The 19,291-nt window shown below is 37.7% G+C and overlaps 2 protein-coding genes across 3 annotated transcripts; one reads left to right on the top strand and one right to left on the bottom strand.

Moving 5' to 3' along the window:
- The first annotated feature begins 1,218 nt into the window (after positions 1 to 1,218).
- Positions 1,219 to 9,431, top strand: LOC113742026 (dual specificity protein phosphatase PHS1-like). 2 transcript variants are annotated; one of them, XM_027269706.2, is made up of 11 exons: positions 1,219 to 1,682; positions 1,967 to 2,044; positions 2,142 to 2,284; positions 2,533 to 2,737; positions 3,879 to 4,055; positions 4,140 to 4,300; positions 5,319 to 6,399; positions 7,080 to 7,226; positions 7,375 to 7,602; positions 8,190 to 8,347; positions 8,774 to 9,431. In XM_027269706.2, the coding sequence occupies exons 1-11, from the start codon at positions 1,644 to 1,646 to the stop codon at positions 9,141 to 9,143; spliced, it is 2,787 nt and encodes a 928-aa protein (XP_027125507.1). In that variant the 5' UTR covers positions 1,219 to 1,643; the 3' UTR covers positions 9,144 to 9,431. The 2 variants fall into 2 exon arrangements, with proteins under 2 accessions (XP_027125507.1, XP_027125508.1); XM_027269707.2 differs by having other exon boundaries at positions 1,956 to 2,044.
- Positions 9,432 to 9,926: 495 nt separating this feature from the next.
- LOC113742968 (ATP-dependent Clp protease ATP-binding subunit ClpA homolog CD4B, chloroplastic) lies at positions 9,927 to 16,678 on the bottom strand. The gene is made up of 10 exons (XM_027271000.2): positions 16,522 to 16,678; positions 14,604 to 15,189; positions 14,294 to 14,409; positions 14,069 to 14,191; positions 13,806 to 13,991; positions 13,287 to 13,502; positions 12,647 to 12,864; positions 12,059 to 12,134; positions 11,890 to 11,979; positions 9,927 to 11,537 (listed from the first exon to the last, which is right to left on the bottom strand). Exons 2-10 carry the CDS (start codon positions 15,166 to 15,168, stop codon positions 10,356 to 10,358), a joined length of 2,772 nt encoding a protein of 923 aa, XP_027126801.1. The 5' UTR covers positions 15,169 to 15,189; positions 16,522 to 16,678; the 3' UTR covers positions 9,927 to 10,355.
- Positions 16,679 to 19,291: the final 2,613 nt, after the last annotated feature.

Here is a 19,291-nt window from a genome sequence, read left to right as displayed (position 1 = left end):
GAAGTATTATTTTCAGTCCTTCAGAACAGACCAAGATTTTCGTCATACTTTGCCTTAATGCAATTCAAAAATTATAAAATGGCCTCTCAACTAAGCACTATCTTTATAGAACATAAAGAGTCATTAAAAATCTCTTTTCTGCCACTATAGTGCACATCTTAGACCTATCAGAAACCCCCTCTTAAGGTACACGACTTAAATTTAAAACAGTGGAAACATGTATTTTTTAGATAATGTAAATCATACAATTGAAAGTTCATTAGAAGTAAAATGTATTTCGTCCAACTGAATGGGCTTTCTCCAATATGACTTAAAAAAGAGTGGATACTTTCTCACAACTAATAACTATGCTAATCAACTATTTCTAGAATAGTTGGCCACCTGGGAGAGGTTTAAAACACTTTTTGAGTGTAGATCAAGGGATCAAATCTCTTAACCTGCACACCAGAGTAGCAGTTCAGTTTTCTCAAACTCTGACCTATTTCGGCATGCCATCAACTAGTTTAAAATTGAATCAATTCTGTACCGTCAGGATGTACAAAGATATTTTGCACATGTGAGAGACAAATTTTCTTCATTTTTAAAATGAGAAATTAACAAGAGATAAATACATATAATATGTGAGGGATTGTTTATGTGGTTTCCCTTTCCTCAATCCATAGTGCCATTTTTTTTTTCCAGTTCAATGATTCAATCTTTTATTATAGTGCTCATTCATTTTATCTTTTTGAATTTTGTTTGAAGGACATACCCGGTAGTATGATAATTGGTTACAGTATGAGTTTTTGACTTTTCCTTCCTTCTCCTTTTCATCCCACCTTAGCTTTTATACTTGGTTTGGCCTAGATTTGACAGGAAAAGAAGCGAAGGTGAGGGAAAGTAGCTATTTTCTGATGTTTGTGAGTTTTGGAGCGACAGAGAAGCTAAGAAATGAAAAGAAATTAGATGGATCAAATTAGCAGCTACATTTAAAAAATTTTTCCTGCCCAAATATGAGTGGTGAGGGATGGAAAGTTAAGAGACACTCTACAACAATTTTTAAAATGTCACTTCTATCAATAAATACCTATTAAACATAAAATTTCATTGACATACATATATCCTATTTTATTTTTTTCCTGAACTTTCGAACAATATTAAAATCAAACCTCGTCCTTTCTCCTATCTTCTTTTTCTTTTCTCTTCTTTACTTTTCTTTCGTAGGTTTTCTCCTTTTCTTTTTTAACCTAAACTCCCAAACTAGCTAAGCTAGTATTAGAGAGAGAGGGAGAGATAGAATCCTGCCATTTTCTTTGCTTTCTTTTCATTTCTCACGCTTTTAAGAGCATCCAAACCAACTCACTGTAGCGGAGAGGGGTCGCGTCCTCACTCCTCACCTGCTACTAGCGAGAGCCTTTCCATTTCTCACTTCCGCGGTTCCACTTTTTTCACTTCAATGATTCAATCTTCGACTCCCAAGAAACCGCTACCCCTTCCTTTTCTGCTCTTCATTTTCTCGCTATAAAAATGCTTCAGTGTCAACCAGCCCCAGAAAAAAGCGGGAAAAGTGGCAACAAAGGGAGACGAGATCTGGTCGTTTCCAAAAGTCCCCCACCAAAGGGAAAAAAGGGCCAGCAAGACTTATCATTGTCCAAGAAAAAGAAATGGACAGCGAGAAGATAGAAAACCTTCACCATTTTCAGGTAAAGTGTTCCGCTCTCTCCCCTACGACAGAAAAAGTAGAAACCTTTTTAGTAGTTTTAAATCATTACCCCCCGCTTTCTTTCTCTTTCATTAGAATGGATATAAATATGAGTAGTAACGTGCACAGAAAGTGATTGTATCATTACATTGTGGAATTTAGTAGTAGTATGTGCTGGTCAAAATTTTATGGTAGGATGAATTAGATCTGGGTTTTGCTTGTATCTTATAGATATAGAGTTATAAAACCCACTACTCACATTCGTATATACAAGGATATATGCAGAAGCAAGAAGAAGATAAGCAACTTGATCTGGAATCTGAGGAGCCCGAGGCCCCTTTGCCCCTCACTGTCACTTCTCGGGTCAGTTGTTGAATTATTTTCGCTAATATTTATTGATTATTGCGAGAAATTCGAGTTGTTTGGTGAGTTTCTAGTGAGGCTGGTGCTAGATTTGCAGGTCTTGTATATGCTGGGGGACATCACAGCGGGGCCAGCATACCGGTTTGCGCAATGGCTTGAGCTTGTTCGCAAGCGGAGCGGGAAGTACCGGTCCTCAGGGTTCCCACACAGACAGCACAGAGCAGCTATTATGCCCTTGAGGTTGATATTTGATATCCACTGCTCTTCAATGAACTTTGGAATCCTGTCTTGATTTCTTAGATTGTATTGTTTGGCCTTATGCAACAAGTTGGTGCTAATATGTATGAGTGATGATTACTGAATTTGTTCTAGAATGCATCAGTGCGCCAGTTTCTCCTGTATTCTGCTTTTAATGTGTTTAATGTTGAGTGTCCGGTATTAGAAATTTGTAGCCGATGTCTTATATGTTATATCTAATCTTGATTCAGCTCGGAAGAGTCAAAGTCTGGTGTTAGAAGTTCTCCTCCTGAGCAAGCTACCGAAGTAAGTTTGTGGGAAAGACTTGGCAAGGCTGCCATGTTGGATATTGAATCAAGCTCTTTTTCGTGGAACATGCTTTCTTCACTTCATCACACTGAACATAGTAGTGGTACTGCTGAACAATCGGAGGATGAAATGAATAAAGCAGTAGAGGTGAGCAAAAGTTAAGCATTAGTTCAAATACAGTACTTCTTTTTTCAAAGTTTTAGCAGGAATTTGACTCCAGTTGGAATAACTTCCAAATCAGGAGTTGTATTGTTTTGGTTGTGATTCCTTTTCTGGATCAAAATATCATCTACCGTCTTTTATTTCTCATTGAAGCAATGCACAGAGGTGGTGTTGTCTAAGTACTTGAACTTGTATGAATAGTAACATAAACAGTTGCCTGAGATAAGGGTTTGTTTGGATAGAGTATTATTTGAAATATTATTTGAAATAATTACTGTAACATTTTTTGTAATGTGATGTATGTGAGATAAAAAGGTGGGTTGGAAAATGTGTTTATGATGCAAGCAAAATATTATTTGGAATAAGTTTACTATCCAAACAAACTGATTGGAGATATTCAGACTTAATGTTCCTATGTCTTGTCTAAAGCTTCCAAATCGAACACACCCTCCACTCCCTTCCCCAGACTATAGGCTCATACACAAGGCAGTTGATATTTTTTAGTGGCGAATAAGGGGGACTGGAGGGCACAATGTTTGTTTATTGTACTTCCCTAGTAGAAGAAAAAGAAGCTGCAAAGGTATGTAATGATCACCCTTCTAATTTCTTGTAGTCTCTGATTGTGTATGTAGTGGTCATGAATTGTACAAGTACTTTCTCTGCCCAAGTCTCTCTCCTCAATTACGCTTCTAATTTCCCAGTAGTTGGTCAAATTTCCCTTTCTTTTCTCTTACTGAAAACTACATCTGCACAAGAAAATTGTGCTGGAAAACCTTCTGCAAAATTTTGGTTCTCTTACTTAATGCTAACTAAACGTTGGTAATGTGTAGAGGGCACTGGACATGTACCTGGTGCATTCCTGGCAGTGCCTCTTTACCATTTTCCTTTCATCTATATTCTTCTATCTTAGAGGTGTTTCTAGTGATGATATGTAAATTTTAGATTTTCACCAAACTATTTAGACATGCATTCATGAAAACATAGGTGTTCTTGATAATCCTTTCTTTCTTGTGTTGTTTGTTTCTTTTCTAAATCTTCTCTCCTCCTGCTCTACTTCAGTGTGGCAAATGGAAGTCTATGCTATTACCTTTTTCATATTTTTGTCTCATCGGTTTTCATGTTGTAGGTCACTGTAAATTCTGGGGGAGTAGTCTTTTTTGCACTGTTCAACCAACCTGAAAATGATGAATCTTCTTTCAAAGAGGCTGCAGCTGTTATAAAGATAGCATCTTCTAGGATGGCCACTCAATCGGAACGCCTTGGCTATGAATTTGCAAAGTGGCTAGGTGTTCGAATTCCACAAGTTGTACCTTCTTACTAGAGTAATTATTTTGTAACTAGTTTCTTTGTCAGAAGTTTGATGTTTTTGCAAAATTAAAAATCGCAGGCCAGAGTTATTCACCATTGTAGTTCTGAGTGGCTACAGATCAAGGAAGCTGCAGAAAAAGCAAAAGATGCTGCAATTTCCGAAGGAGATGAAGCTGGTGAAATTATGTGTTCAGAGCTACTAGAAGCTCTTGAACTCAGTCGATGCCTTTTGCTAATGAAGTATGTAGAAGGACCTGACTTGTTATATTACATTAATACTCACAAAATGACAACATTTTGTTTCATAAATTATAACCCATTTCTACACATTGAAATTGCTAACTTGGAAGATTTTCATCCTTTCATGTCTGATAGTTGCACAATCATTTCTTTTTTATTATAGTCTTAGTGGCCTGTCTGTGCTTGCTAAGATGGACATGAAAGATTTAGTTTCAGAATACTGCTATTGTGGACCACTTAATAGGGAAAGTGAAAGTGGAGTCAAGGAGAGTTCATGCTTTCTTTGGATTGTAGATATGTGTAAGTAGTGTTCTCATAGATATGGGCTACCAAATCAAGAAAGTATGGCATAGAAGAAAGTAATTGTATTTTTGCAGCCTAAGTTATGAATCTTTTGGCACATTGCTCAATCAAAATATTTCATCCCCTGAAGTTAAATGAGGTATTCAATTTCAGCCCAAGTGTTGACGCATTTGTTGGATTTGCACGGGAAAGGATAACTTGGCTCTTAGGCTCCCATGGAGACATATCCAATCTTTAATTGTAAATGGAAAATCAAAAAATTTACAGGTTCAGTGTAGCATAGGAGTAATACTGCAGTGTTTTACAGTGAAGCTTGTACAGGAAAAAGAACAAAAGGTTAAAATGGAGAATAGATAGCAGTGTCAAAAGATGGAAATGCATTCTTGATCCTCTCTCTGCCTGGTGCATCTGTATCCTCTAATTATTACTTTAATAGGAAATTAGGATTTCTTTTTGATATATGAATTACCATGTGTGAGCGCCTGATCTGGAGAATGTTTTAGTTGGAGGACCATATAGGTAGCATTTAGAGAAGTATATATCTGTTAATGAAATGGCCAAATGCTTGCCTACCTAGTTAACCTATATGATGATCAAATATATCAGAATTCACAAGTTTTGGTAAATCATTTTCATTTTAAATCCATGAACATGAAATCTGATTTCCACATTCACTTGTTTTTTATCCCCTCATTAATGTTTTAAATATCTGCAGTTACATACATGGTTCTCCTCTGTTAGAAAGCTCTAATGCTTTTGAGTCACGAGAGGCTGCAGAAAAAATAGCAGCAGCCCTTGGCAGGGTTTTGATGTTGGACCTTGTCATAAGAAATGAAGACCGACTTCCTTGTCGTAGTCTTCGGTGGCGTGGAAATTCTGCAAACTTATTGTTGGCTGATAAAATAGCTACTGCAAACATGGATGCGCTGGAGGTCGCATTTGATTCTGCAATTAATAGATATCGTCCAAAAGTCATCCGAGCACTTCAGAAAGAAAGAAGGGCAACTTCAGTGGATAGTAGGTTGACTCCTCCTAGTTCAGTACTGGTGTCGCAGAGTTCTGATATTTCTGATATCACTGAATCTCCAATATCTAGCAATGTCAGTATCAAAATTCAAACATCAACTGAAATAACTGGTCCCCATTTTCATATTGTGGCCATAGACTCTGGGGTTCCTCGTAGGCCCCCTGCTGGAAAACGTGCAAATGATCAAGAAAATTATCCTAAGTTGGTTGAGCTCCTCATCAACAGTCCTGAATATGCCTCAAATCTCTTATATGAATTAAGTGCTGGGAGGATTGGTTGTCCGCAGGAAGATTCTGATGCAATGACTGGTTCAAGTTTGACTGACACGACTTCAGTTATTCATGCATTCAGGAGTGGGTTCCGTGCAGCTTTGAGAGACTTGCAAGGATTTCATATTTTCCTACTCACCCTTCACCAAAAACTAGATACTCTGTTGCGAACATTCATTAATATCACAAATAAAGCTTCTGGGGATTTGGACCAAGAAGATTTTATGGTTCCTCAATCACCATCACAGGCTGGTGGAGTTGGCTTTCATTTGCGTTCTCCATCAAGCAAGGAACGAAGTGTAAGTGAGAGCAATTCTGATCTAAATGAGTATGAATCACACAGCACAGCTTCTAAATCTTCAGGATGTAGAGATAGCCCAGATTCTGCCTCTCCACACTCACGTGATGGTTGGCATGGAAAGTCCAGCAAAGGGGGTGGGGAACCCATACACAGCCTGCGTTTGACGTCAAAGCTCCGTGACTTTCACAAATTTGCTAAGGTCTGATATCTACCGAATAAAATTGAAGTTTTCATTAAAGAGTCTAACAGTTTGTTAACAGAATACATGATGAATTCTACCATAGTGAGTGCAGATGGCCATATTTAGTGCTTCTCTGCTGTGCCATGATGTTTTGTCAGATTATCTTAGTGTAGTATTGTGCTTGTTCATATTTTTTCACAGAAACACTTCGATTATTCTTGAAAATCCTCGTATTGCAATGGAATATCGGATTAAGTTACTGAAATTTATTCGTTAAGGTACTTGTTCTTGTACTTAATTACACATCTAGGCACAAATTTTTTATTTTTTTCTTATTAAAGTCAATCTCATTCTTTTAGGGCTGCATCAGTTTTGTCATTCATTTTTGCTAAACTTTTGCTCAACAGATATGCTTCTATCTTGCCCATGTTATTATTGACTATTGTTTGTTTGCCTCTGTTCATCTATGATTGAACATGACCTGATGATGGAACCTAATGAGTATGTTGTATCTGAACTCCTTATCCATTGTTTTAACAAATGAGAATGTAAGTGTGGATATTCCTGTGGGGATTCTATTTTAGGGTGTGATACCTGATATCTGATAAATTTTTGTGCTTTTGTATGAATCAGAAAATCCTTAAGGCTGGGAACACTATTATTTTTACATAACAGATTCTTTGCTTTTCCTGTTTCAGGTCGATGTGGAATTAAACAAGGAATTAGAACAGTGGAATGAAATGCTAAGAAATGACACCATAAAATTGTGCCAGGAGAACAATTTTAATACAGGATTCTTTGAGGGTAGTGATACTAACTGTGTTGTTGATGCGTATGAGCTGAAGGTAATTTTGTATTATTTTAGGATCCTCATTTTTATTGCTATCATGGTAGCCATAAGACTTTAGTTTGTTTCCTGTGATGCTTATGTGTCTCATTAGGACCTTATGCATTAATGGTTGATATGACTTTCATACTCTTACAAAATTACAGGTCAGGCTTGAACACATTCTTGAGAGGATATCATTGATATCAGATGCTGCAAACACAGAAAAACCATCTCCAATTTCAGGCAGCCTGTACATAGGTGGGGCCCTTGCTGCAAGATCGTTGTACACTCTGCAGCATTTAGGAATTACACACATCTTGTGCTTGTGTGCTAATGAAATTGGACAGTCAGATTCTCAGTTCCCTGAGTTATTTGAGTACAAGAATTTTTCTGTAAGTGTGGTTGAATCTTATTTTATTGCAAGGATGAATGGCATCATTCTCTGCCTTCCACTCACTTCTTGTAGTAAGGATACCCGCAGCTTAAATTCAGTCACCTTCATTTGCTTAATACACCTATCTTTTCTCACTTCTTGGGTCCTGAGTTTCTGATATCAGACATTTGGCCACCATGAATTAGATATAAAAACAGTCCAATACTTTTGGTTGACTAGAAATTTCTTTGGGTTGCCATTATATTATATATATAGGAAATTATCTTATTGTTTTTACAAAATATAGTTTCTCCTGTATTTCTATTTAAAAGTTATTCTGTTGCCAATCTTTTATGTTTATTTGTGAGATTGTGCAATTATTGATGTTTGCTAGTCTATCTGGAAATTTTTTTCAAACTGTTTGTTTATGTATAAATTTATTAATATTTTGTAAACTGTTTGCTTAATGATACTTTTAGACATTCCAAGTGTTATTTTGTTCTTGTTTTGGTTTTTTAGAGCAAGCCTTTCTGTTTTTACTTGTGAGCTGTTGAAGAAGCTAGGGAGCAAAATGCTTCATAATGTTGATTGGCTATCCACTGGCAGGTCTGCGACAATGAAGATACACTGATCAGTGATATCTTCAAAGAAGCACATGATTTTATTGATCATGTTGAACAAACGGGTGGAAAGGTTTTGGTTCATTGCTTTGAAGGCAAAAGCAGGAGTGCTACTCTAGTTCTTGCTTACCTTATGCTCAGGAAGTAAGTTCTTAGGCCATCATTTAAAAATTGTCACACCTGAATGGTACACTAGATAATTTTTGACAAAACGTACCTTGATGAAATCTTTAATCTAAATCTAACCTAATGTCAGCTAGTCTCCTTTTGAAGGTGGTTATATGTCTTTTTCAGTAAAATGGTAAGCATGCCCTTGTCGAAACTGAGATATGCACCAGCAAGCTGCTCATTTCTGAGCAATATACCCCTTTTTCTTATTTAGTGCAACCAAGAGATTTGTTTCTTTCCCTTGCTTTATAGGAAGTGAACAGTCAGATTACTGGGTTGCAGTAACTATCTTTGAAAACAATTGAGCAAATATTACTGGTCAGTATTTTACAATTAATGTTTGACTTGGGAGGTTGAATAGTATTGATTTGAAAAGGAATTTTCATTTGCATTTGGTTGCAGAAACTACACTTTACTGGAAGCTTGGAATGCCTTGAAACGAGTGCACCGTCGAGCCCAACCTAATGATGGATTTGCAAAGGTTCTTCTGGACCTAGATTTGAAACTGCATGGTAAAGTTTCAATGGAATGGCAACAACGAAAACCAACAATGAAGGTTTGCCCCATATGCGGCAAGAACGCTGGCTTGAGCAGTAGCTCACTGAAGCTTCATTTGCAGAAGTCACACAAGAAACTTTCATCTGGGAGTGTAGACAGTGCCATGACAATGGAAATACTGAAAGCACTGGATGCACTGAAGATTAGTCGAGGTGGAAGCGTCAGCCCCACAGAAAGGCAATCGCGGTCTATGATAGATGAGTTGGAGCACTGACATTGTATGATTGGGCTTGAGGGATTATTGACTATAGAGGTAGGGTGGATTGCAAGTATTAGATCAGCTTAGATGACGTTTTCAAAGGAGGAAGGGAAAGGTCTTTTTTTTTTTGGGTTTAGGTGGACGGAAACGGAAACATATGCTTCTGTATGTAGATCATTTTTAGTGTATGTTTCACGGGCAAAACTGCCTAATCGCCAGTAATGGTGTTCTGAAGTACTCCAATCGAAGAAGTTACCCTGTAAAATTCAGTAAGAAGTGATATTAGTCCTCAGGCTTCGTCTATGTTACTGAGTTTCTTGGTCAAATGATCAACAAATTTTTTCAACAGAGCATGAATAGCTTTTAAGTAATTGGTAGACCATAGGGTGCTCTTCCAGCATTCTTCATTTTGCCTTCTTACAGAACACGAGTTTAATAGTAATTTCGCTTCGAGAAAGGCGATGAGAAACGTACAACTCCTTTTTTCAAATTTAAATCCGGTGCTTTTTATTAGCAGCCATGCTCTACCCGCTTAACAATTGAACTGTAATTTTATGGTCCCTCCGAGATTACAACTACAACACTTCGGGTTACTAGATGAGTTCCCACTTGACGTACCAGGCAGGAGAACAAGAGCAACACAGCATATTGTTGAGTTAATTTGGAAAAAAAATATTCGAAACAGGTGCCAGGAATTACTGCCATTTGCTGTCTCAATAAAACACGGCTGTTGCACTTGGAAGATAAATTAACAAGCATGCGGACATTATAAAACTGCAACCTGAATGGACTCCAGAGTTCGAAAAGCACAGAAAATAGGCATCATAGGAAGAGAAGTCCGGAAAGGAATAAAAACAAGGCCAAAAACAAGAAAATGCTAATATCGTATGATCCACACGTTTCAAGATCCTAAAAACAAGAGGAAAGCCATTCAAAGGCGAGTATCTACCTTACTTTCATTACTAGTATCAGAAGATTCAACTCCCCTAGCACTGTATTTCTCATATTACTTGGAACAGTCGGAACACATTTTCTTTGAATCTTTGCTGGCCAAGAAAATGCAACATTGTGACCCAACCCTAGATGATATTTAACCATTAGTCGACGAACCAGCAAGAGTACTACCGCCAATCACTTTCCTAAACCGGGATATATTTGAACCCAATTCAATTTCAAAGCAGCGGTACAAACAACAATATTCATAGAAGTCAACCAGCAAGCTTCCATCTACACAGCAATTGGCTCTGGCAATGACTCTGGTGGAGCACCACTGGTGCCATTGAGAACGGTAACATTGCCATCTGAATCCACATCGACAATAACTGAATCTCCTTCTTTAATCTCACGCGCAAGCATCTTCTCAGCTAGGCTATCCTCCAAGAGTCTCATGATTGCCCTTCTTAGTGGCCTTGCTCCATAGCTTGGGTTGTAACCTTCCTCGACAACTCTATCTCTAAACCTCTCTGTAACCTGAAGCTCTATTTCCTTTTTCTTCAACCTGTCAAAGACCTCCTTTAACATAATGTCGGCTATGTCCTTCACTTCCAGCTTAGTAAGCTGCCGGAAAACTATCATCTCATCCAATCTATTCAGAAATTCTGGCCTGAAATATTGTTTTAATTCCTCCGTTACCAAGCTTTTAATTCTGTTGTAACTACTATCTTTCTCATCATAATCTAAATCAAAACCTATACGTCGGCCACCCTTCTCAATCACACTACTTCCAACATTGGATGTCATAATCAGAAGGGTGTTCTTAAAGTCAACAGTTCTGCCTTTACTGTCTGTCAACCTTCCATCTTCAAGAATTTGAAGCATCATGTTGAAAACATCAGGATGAGCCTTCTCAATTTCATCAAACAACACAACAGTATATGGGCGACGCCGCACAGCCTCAGTCAGCTGACCACCTTCAGTGTAACCAACATATCCAGGAGGTGAACCAATAAGCTTGGAAACTGTGTGTCTCTCCATGAACTCACTCATATCAAGCCTGATCATAGCGTCCTCAGAACCAAAGTAGTAAGCAGCCAGGGCTTTTGCTAGTTCTGACTTCCCCACCCCAGTAGGACCAGAAAAGATGAAACTAGCAATTGGTCGGTTGGGATTCTTGAGTCCAACACGAGCACGACGAATGGCACGGCTAATGGCTTTAACAGCTTCGTCTTGACCAATGACCCGTGTGTGTAGTGTCTCTTCCATCTTGAGGAGGCGATCTGACTCATCAGTTGACACCTTCTCGACAGGTATTCCAGTCCATGAAGAGACAATGTGCTGAATGTCCACTTCTGTCACAAGAGGACCACCATCCCCTGCCTCAGTCTCTGCCTTGCTCATCTCCTTACTTTTGTCTACGAGAGCCGAAATCTGAGCCTTAAGATCCATTTCTCTGTCACGTAACTCACCAGCCTGCACCAGGATTTAAATACCATAAGCTTAAGCTACATTGAAAAGATGCCCTAAAGGAAAAAAAATCTGTCAAACAATTCCTTAAGACTTATTTTGAACTCATTATTTTTTTCTTGATAATCTCCACATGACAGATAAATATTAACAGCATGGCTTCAAGAACTAGAGAGCACAACCCAGTATACAACAATCAACTCTTCAAGAACAGATAAATTTTAACACCATGGCTTCAAGGACTTGTTATTTTTTCTTGATAACCTCCACATACAGATAAATTTTAACAGCATCGCTTCTAGAACTAGAGAGCACAAGCCAGTATACAACAGCCACCTCTTCAAGAATAGATATATACCTTCTCAAAGTCCTGACCGCGGACAGCCTCATTCTTCTCCTTCGTAATCTGTCTAAGTTCTTTCTCAAGCTCTCTAGCTTCCTCAGGAAGCTGCAAGAAAAAAAAAGTGTTAACTCAATAGTAACAAAAAGTTGAACGAAACTGAACTCCACTAGTAAGAAGTCCAGACCTGAGCATGACGAAGTCGAACACGAGAACCCGCCTCATCGACCAAGTCAATCGCTTTATCAGGCAAAAAGCGGTCACTAAATCACATAATAAAGGGTTATTCAGACACAAACCTTAATGTCAAAAGGGACATACAAGTGTACATCTTGAAGTTCATTGAAGCAAAATCCATATACCACAGCTACTAAAATATAAAAACTAGAACTCTAAAGAAGGATAGAAAGGTATTTGGCCATTATGTATACTACAACAGCAACCCAGCAGGTTTTTTTTCCCACACGAGGGTGTTCAACAAGGAATAGTGATTTATATATACAAACAACAACTTGGGTCCCTAAAAAACAAAAAACTACTTGGGACCCTAAATTTGAAAGATGTTAATTGTGTGTGTTAAGGTAGAAATAACACCAGATTTTCTGAGAAAATGGGCATAATTTTCCAAACAACACCCAGCCTACTACTTTATAACAACTGATAAGCAAACACCACCCCCCCCCCCCTTTTAAAAAACCCAAAAAGAAAAACGGGAAGGGGATTTGGGGGAAGAGTTGAAGAAAACCAGAAAAATAAGAAAAAGTAGAACACAAACCTTATATATTGGTATGAAAGCTGGGCTGCCGAAACTAAGGCCTCATCAGTGTAACGAAGCTTGTGATGGATCTCATATCGCTCCCTAAGCCCCTTCAAAATCTGAATAGTTTCATCCACTGTGGGTTCAGGTACCTTGACTGGTTGGAAACGCCTCTCCAATGCAGGATCTTTCTCAATGTGTTTTCTGTATTCATCAAGTGTTGTAGCTCCAATACACTGCATTCACCAACGCTCATGTTATATGTTACTCTCATCAACGAAAATCCAAGAATGATGAACATTGTAAAACAACAGAAACAGAAAAGGGTGATTATGAAAAATACAAAATTACTATAAGAAAAAGCAATATCCAGTTTTCCAATTTAAAGACAAAACTCTCTCAAACTTCCATATGGTCTAAGATCTCAATTTCCTCTTTGAGCAAAGAACCAACCCTTCCATAAACCATTAAAGGGGGAAAATGAAGAGGCACTTTCCAAAACCATGCTTGTAACCACTCTCTTGGAGTAAACTCTTGACCTTTTAATAAATTATAAACATCCAATATGGCCCCTATATATCATGCACAATACAGATTCACTCTCGCAGGCAATAACCAAAACAATAACTTTCAGCTCTTAACTAGGCATTAAACAGACCTGTAGTTCACCACGAGCTAGAGCAGGTTTTAAAATGTTTGCAGCATCAATTGCCCCCTCTGCTGCTCCAGCTCCAATGAGTGTGTGCACTTCATCAATGAAAAGTATGATTTCATCACTTTGTTTAATCTCCTCCATCAATTTCTTCAGCCTTTCCTCAAACTCTCCTCGATATTTTGTTCCAGCCACTAGGAGTCCCATGTCCAAAGTGATAACCTGAATAATACCAATAAGTGAGTTAAATTGTGCATTACGCAATGCATACAGGAGAACACCTGCGAATTATGTCAGTTTAATTTAAAAAAAAAGGACAGATAAATGTAATTTCCAGAGACATAGAAACAACGGCAGCCTACATTCAAAAGTTCAAAATAACAAAATTGGGCCTCAACAGTTCAAGGCAATAAGAAAAGCGGGAATACTAAGAAAGTTCTATCTCTACAGAATCATATGAAAAGCTACAAGTATGGTTCTTGTTAGTACAAAGACAAAATTACATGATTTCTGTGGAAAATTTACCTTCTTCCCTTCTATTGTCTCAGGTACATCACCATTTGCAATCCGTTGAGCAAGGCCCTCTGCAATAGCTGTTTTCCCCACACCAGGCTCTCCAATAAGGCAGGGGTTATTCTTTGTCCTTCGACCCAAAATTTGAGTAACACGTTCAATTTGCTCCTGCCTTCCAACAACAGGATCCAGTTTGCCCTAAAACATACATCTACAGTTAAATATCATATAATAAAAGCAATCAATCATGTAGAACATCTAGAGACTAAAAATACCTCCTCAGCCATCTTTGTCAAATTTGTCCCATACTCCTCAAGAGTAGGCATTTTGTTGCTGGAACTCCCACCTCCAAGACCAGCAGCAACAGCTTCTGCACTCTCACCCACCATTCTAATGACCTACTTAATTCCCAATAGCGAGCAAAATCACAGCTCAGAATCACAACAATAAAATTCATAAAACTTTTGGCAGATAAATCAGAAAAATATTCTAGCTTTTACCTGTGTGCGAATGTTACTTGGGTCAGCACCCAAGTTCTCGAGAACACGTGCTGCTACACCTTCACCCTCACGCAGCAAACCCAGCAATAGGTGCTCAGACCCAATATAGTTATGGCCTAAAACCAAGGGAAGATTGATCAACATAGGATTAAATGTTGCTTAATAAATCATAAGGACATTAATTTATAAAAACAAGTATCCAACACTTGAGCAGCAACTAATAAACAGGACGGCTTTTGAACAAGATCGCACGGTCAAACCAGGAAATATGCAGCTAAGACGGAGAAGATGGAAGAGAACAAGGTCTTACCAAGTTGGCGGGCCTCCTCCAGTGAGAGCTCCAACACTCGCTTTGCACGCGGAGTAAAGGGGATCTCCACAGCCACGAATCCACTACCCCTTCCAATTATCTTTTCAACTTCCACACGTGCATCTTTTAAATTAATGCCCATCGATTTTAGGACCTTTGCAGCAATACCCGTACCCTCACCAATAAGACCCAATAAAATCTGCTCAGTGCCTACAAAATTATGGCCTAACCGTCTGGCCTCCTCTTGCGCAAGCATTATCACTTTAATTGCTTTCTCGGTGAACCGCTCAAACATTGCCCTTGGTGCCATCCGGCTACCCCTTCCTCGCCTACTAGACGTAGCAATGGCCACTTTTGAATGTAAGCTCTGCCCAGTTTTAACCATCATATCCAAAGCATTGGATGTCCGCAATCCTGAGAAACCCCTCATCCTAAGAGGTGCAACATGTAAACTGCAGAGCATCATAACTGCTCTTTTGTTTTTACCGGAACCTTTAAACTGGCCATATCTTCCAGGAGCAACCAAAGATGACACATTAGTAGACTGCACTATTGCTCTAGCCATAACTGGAAAAGATATTTTGGTCTGCACCATAAAGAATACGAACAATCAACATTTATAATGCCGACAAAAGGAGCTAAAAGTTAAATTAGAAGGTTCTATGACTTTATTAAATAGTAAGTTCACATTCGGACACTTGGAATTTAGGAAACAGTTTTAAAAAAAAACAGGTACAAAAGAATTAGTAGCCGAATGATAAAGCCCTGAGTAGCAACATTCTCTATTCATTTTTCTTTTTTCTAAAATCCCAACCAACTATTACAATTAAAAAATAGGGAACAGAAATCAATGGAAGCCCCTCTCTTGAATTACAAGACAATCTAAAATGTTTTCTACAATATATAAAGAAAAGGTTGCCATTTTTGCTCAGCAAAATGCCAGTAATGAAACATGACAGAAACATAACATAAACTGTTACCTAAATGAAGACCAACATATCACTCCAAAGGTCACTCAAATAAAGTTAATCACTATATTACACCACTGGATAAACCCAAAGAACATCTGTTTCATGTCAGTCAGTATATAAACACCATAAATCCCGAACAGGATAACAAATCTCTTAATTCTCCATATTTTTATGTGTTTTCCAAACAGCTCATCGGTCAAAATAAGAATCCCAGATAAAAACAAATGAAATCAGAAACATAAAAAGTAAATTAAGTCAACAAAATCTACATATATCTCCAGCTAAACTACCCTCTGATTAATCAACTCTGATAAAAAGTGCAACGTAGCCCCAGCCCTCAATCAACTTAAACATCGTAGCCAAATCCCAACAAAAACATCAGCAAACAAGCCGACAATGGTATCTAAAATGCTTCAGCTCAGGCCCCAATAAGCTTACTCAAATTCATAGAAAAGTTAAAAACCTCAAATAACAATCAACCACATCCAATTATGAAGAAAAACAATAAACCCAACAATTGGCAAACTTAAAGCCGATTAAAATCAACAGAAAGAGCAAGGAATATCCTTCCAAACAGCAAAATAACTTCAAAACTGTATAATTAACCACAATCTTATCCACAAACCATAACTATTCGACTCATTCGACTAAAAACCAGTAAATCTTTAATCCTCCAGCTTTATTACTCAGCAAGGTACCTATACATACATATATATATATATATATCCGCATAAATACAGGATTATAAATACACATACATAAATACGAACACTTCCATATATACATACACAACGAGGCCCTGTTTTCGACCATAAGTTCAGCAACCCAGCAAGACAAAAACAAAAGTTCAAGCAGTCAGACAATCAAATAAGCTCATCTAAACAAAAACCCTAATTCAATTTCCCGAAATATGCAACAACAAAATTGAGGCAATCAAAGATTTTTACCTTATTAACTTACTATCCTAGTCCTCCTAAAAGAACTTCAGAGAGAGATAGAGAATGGGGTAGGCGTGGGAAAGGGGGAAGGATAAAAATGATAATGGCCGTTCTCTTTCACTAGATCATATACTATGTGGTGTTTCAATATTGCCACTCCATTGACCACAATGCACCGTCACATACACCCGAAAAAATCTCACAATTTCTCCTATTATCACCGGCTTAATAGCATTATGTGAGTCACAGACGTTTTACGACCGTCCGATCTAATTGATCCATTAAACTATTCAGGCCCCACAGGCTGCTGTGGCGGCTGGTGATGGGTTTCGTTGATGATCTTTATCTGCCAATTGTGCCCTTGTCAGATATTTTCTGATTGGCTGATTTCTACTAGAAGTTGTAGACCGTTGTCGTACACGAGACAATCTATGAGATTTTTTTTTTTTTTTGTCAAGGTATTTAGTGGAGGTTTTTGTTTTATTTATTCTTCTTTTGGGTAAAAAGGAAACTTGGAGGAAGTAGGTAGGGCCTCACATTTGGGTAGAACAAAGAAAAGTTGGGTATAAACACTAAATAAGAACAAAAGCCAGGCCAAAATCTTGTGATAGGGGGCTAGTGGATATACAAATCTAACTAGATCAAGGGAGTGCTCTGTCACAACTCTTAGATTGTTTTCGCTGTAGATAAAGTTAGAACCCTCATCTACAGCCCAAGGAGAGACTTAAGCCCCTCCCTGGTGGCCATGAGCCATTGGCCCAGTGGTTAGGACTGAGACAGTCCGGAGGACAAGAAAGCATACAGCCGAAGTAGACAGGGGTGTGGAAATCCAAAAAATTCCAATTAAATGATTGAATTCAGAAATGTGAAATAAAAAATTCAGATAATGGAAAGAAATTTGGAGTTTTTGTGTTCGAAAGTGGCAAAATTGGTTCAAAAGGGGCCATTCTTCTTAAAAGTGGAAATTTCGATTTCAAATTCACAGATTGAAATCAAAATTCGGCTATCTAATTCTATTTCAATTTCGTATATATAATAATATATAATATATGTAAGGCATTATATTATATTATAATAATAGTATAGTACCTCTAACCATCTAATATAGGTTATTTTTTTCAATAAATTCCAAACCTTTTTTTTTAATATGAATTCGATAGAATACCTAATTCTAAATTGAATTCAAAACTTTTGAATTCGAAAATGAAATATGTCAAAATTTATCAGATTCAATTTAACGATTTTTTTGAATTCAGACTTCCAAATTATCAATTTTGAATTCAATGCACACCGCTGGAAATAGAAGGACAAATTCTTTTGTGGGAATTCCTAAAGTTGGATTATTTTTTACAAACGATTTCAATATATATATATATATATATATAAGCTAGACACTATTTACTTTTGTTTTTTCTTGTTTGTGTAAATTTTGTCGATTCACAAAATGGAAATGTTATTTCATAAATTGAGAATCTCTCTATTGCTATTACTCACCGACTTTAGAGATATATATATTTTTCTTTTCTGTTTTGCAGATAACAAGATAATTATTTTTTGGGAGAGAGTTGGGTTGGATGGTGAGATGAGAGAGATTGTAAATAAGAGATATAGACCTCCTACTTATCAAGAAAAAAAAAAAAGATAATCATTTTTCTGCATTAAAAGTTTCATCAAGGATTAAGAAGAGCCCTTTTCTACCGAGATGACAACGAATTCAAGCCTCGGATTAGAGATTCCACCAAGCTAAAAGCAGTGGACAACATGTGTGGTCCAATATCATTATTATGTCCACTTTGACTAGGAAGTTTAGGACCATAGTTAACTCTTGGCCCACAGAGAATCTGCAGGGGCTTTTCCTTGTAGACAGCCCACTAAGTTTAATCTTTGAGCATTGACTCGATGTCAGGTGGGATGGGAATTTACTTGTAGCTGAACAGCTTCCTATGGGGTGGGATGGGCATGTAATAGTAAATGAAGAAGCCCATGAGAGAGCAAAACGAGACAAATAGGCAGCCCATTATTAGTTTCACTCAGCTATCAGATTTTGCCAACAGGTTACTCAAATCAAATGCAAAGTTCCACCTTTTTGAAAGTCACCTAGCTAATAATGCCCTTATTATTATTAACTACCTTTCAACAGAAGATTAAATCACTAACCCTTAATCCCAGATAAACCTCAAAAGCCGGCAACACTTGAGGCCACCAGAGAACTAATAATCTAACCCCAAACCCCCCCCCCCCCAAATGATCAATGTGGGATTTTTGGAAAGGCCAGTAAGGCCACTGTTACTAAAGGTGTACTAACTCCCATGACACTCAGAAACCTCTCCATACTTTTTTTTTTCTTTCAACAGAAGAAATCAGAATTAAATTACTAACCCTTAATCCCAGGTAAACCTACTAACCCTTATTATTAACTATCTTGATTCCCCAAAAATATATATATATGTATGTATTGCTTCTGGACCAATTATATTATAGTTGTAGTAGCTGAAATTGTTGTGTAGCCGGGCACAATTCAAATTTAAAAATTTCGGAACACATTCATTTCCTATGAGGAATAAATTCTACATCAATAAACAATTGGAAGAGGAAAAGAAAGTAACTGTTCAAGATCCAATCAGGCTCAGATACGTTTCTTCTGCCGTAAATCTGTGCCGGGGGCAACCTTTAATTGTAAGTCCTTCCTACCTCGTGAACTCCTCAGATATTGATTGATGCCTGTCCTGCTATATGCCAACTTGAAGGAGCAAAAAAAAAAAAATATCAACATATGGAG

Source organism: Coffea arabica, chromosome 4e, assembly GCF_036785885.1.
Source record: "Coffea arabica cultivar ET-39 chromosome 4e, Coffea Arabica ET-39 HiFi, whole genome shotgun sequence".
NCBI classification, from domain to species: domain Eukaryota; kingdom Viridiplantae; phylum Streptophyta; class Magnoliopsida; order Gentianales; family Rubiaceae; genus Coffea; species Coffea arabica.
The sequence above is the reverse complement of the archived record's forward strand: the minus strand, read 5'-3'. Positions and strand labels throughout refer to the sequence as shown.

What these genes read in the sequence shown, in the direction of transcription:
- LOC113742968 (XM_027271000.2), bottom strand. Translation starts at nt 15,168, where the DNA reads ATGGCTAGAGCAATAGTGCAGTCTACTAATGTGTCATCTTTGGTTGCT. An exon ending in AGACAATAGAAGGGAAGAAG is followed by an intron (nt 13,503 to 13,805) that starts GTAAATTTTCCA and finishes GGTATTATTCAG; the next exon opens with GTTATCACTTTGGACATGGG. An exon ending in GCGGTCAGGACTTTGAGAAG is followed by an intron (nt 11,538 to 11,889) that starts GTATATATCTAT and finishes ATCCTGGTGCAG; the next exon opens with GCTGGTGAGTTACGTGACAG.
- LOC113742026 (XM_027269706.2), top strand. Translation starts at nt 1,644, where the DNA reads ATGGACAGCGAGAAGATAGAAAACCTTCACCATTTTCAG. An exon ending in GCAGCTATTATGCCCTTGAG is followed by an intron (nt 2,285 to 2,532) that starts GTTGATATTTGA and finishes ATCTTGATTCAG; the next exon opens with CTCGGAAGAGTCAAAGTCTG. An exon ending in AAATGAATAAAGCAGTAGAG is followed by an intron (nt 2,738 to 3,878) that starts GTGAGCAAAAGT and finishes TTCATGTTGTAG; the next exon opens with GTCACTGTAAATTCTGGGGG.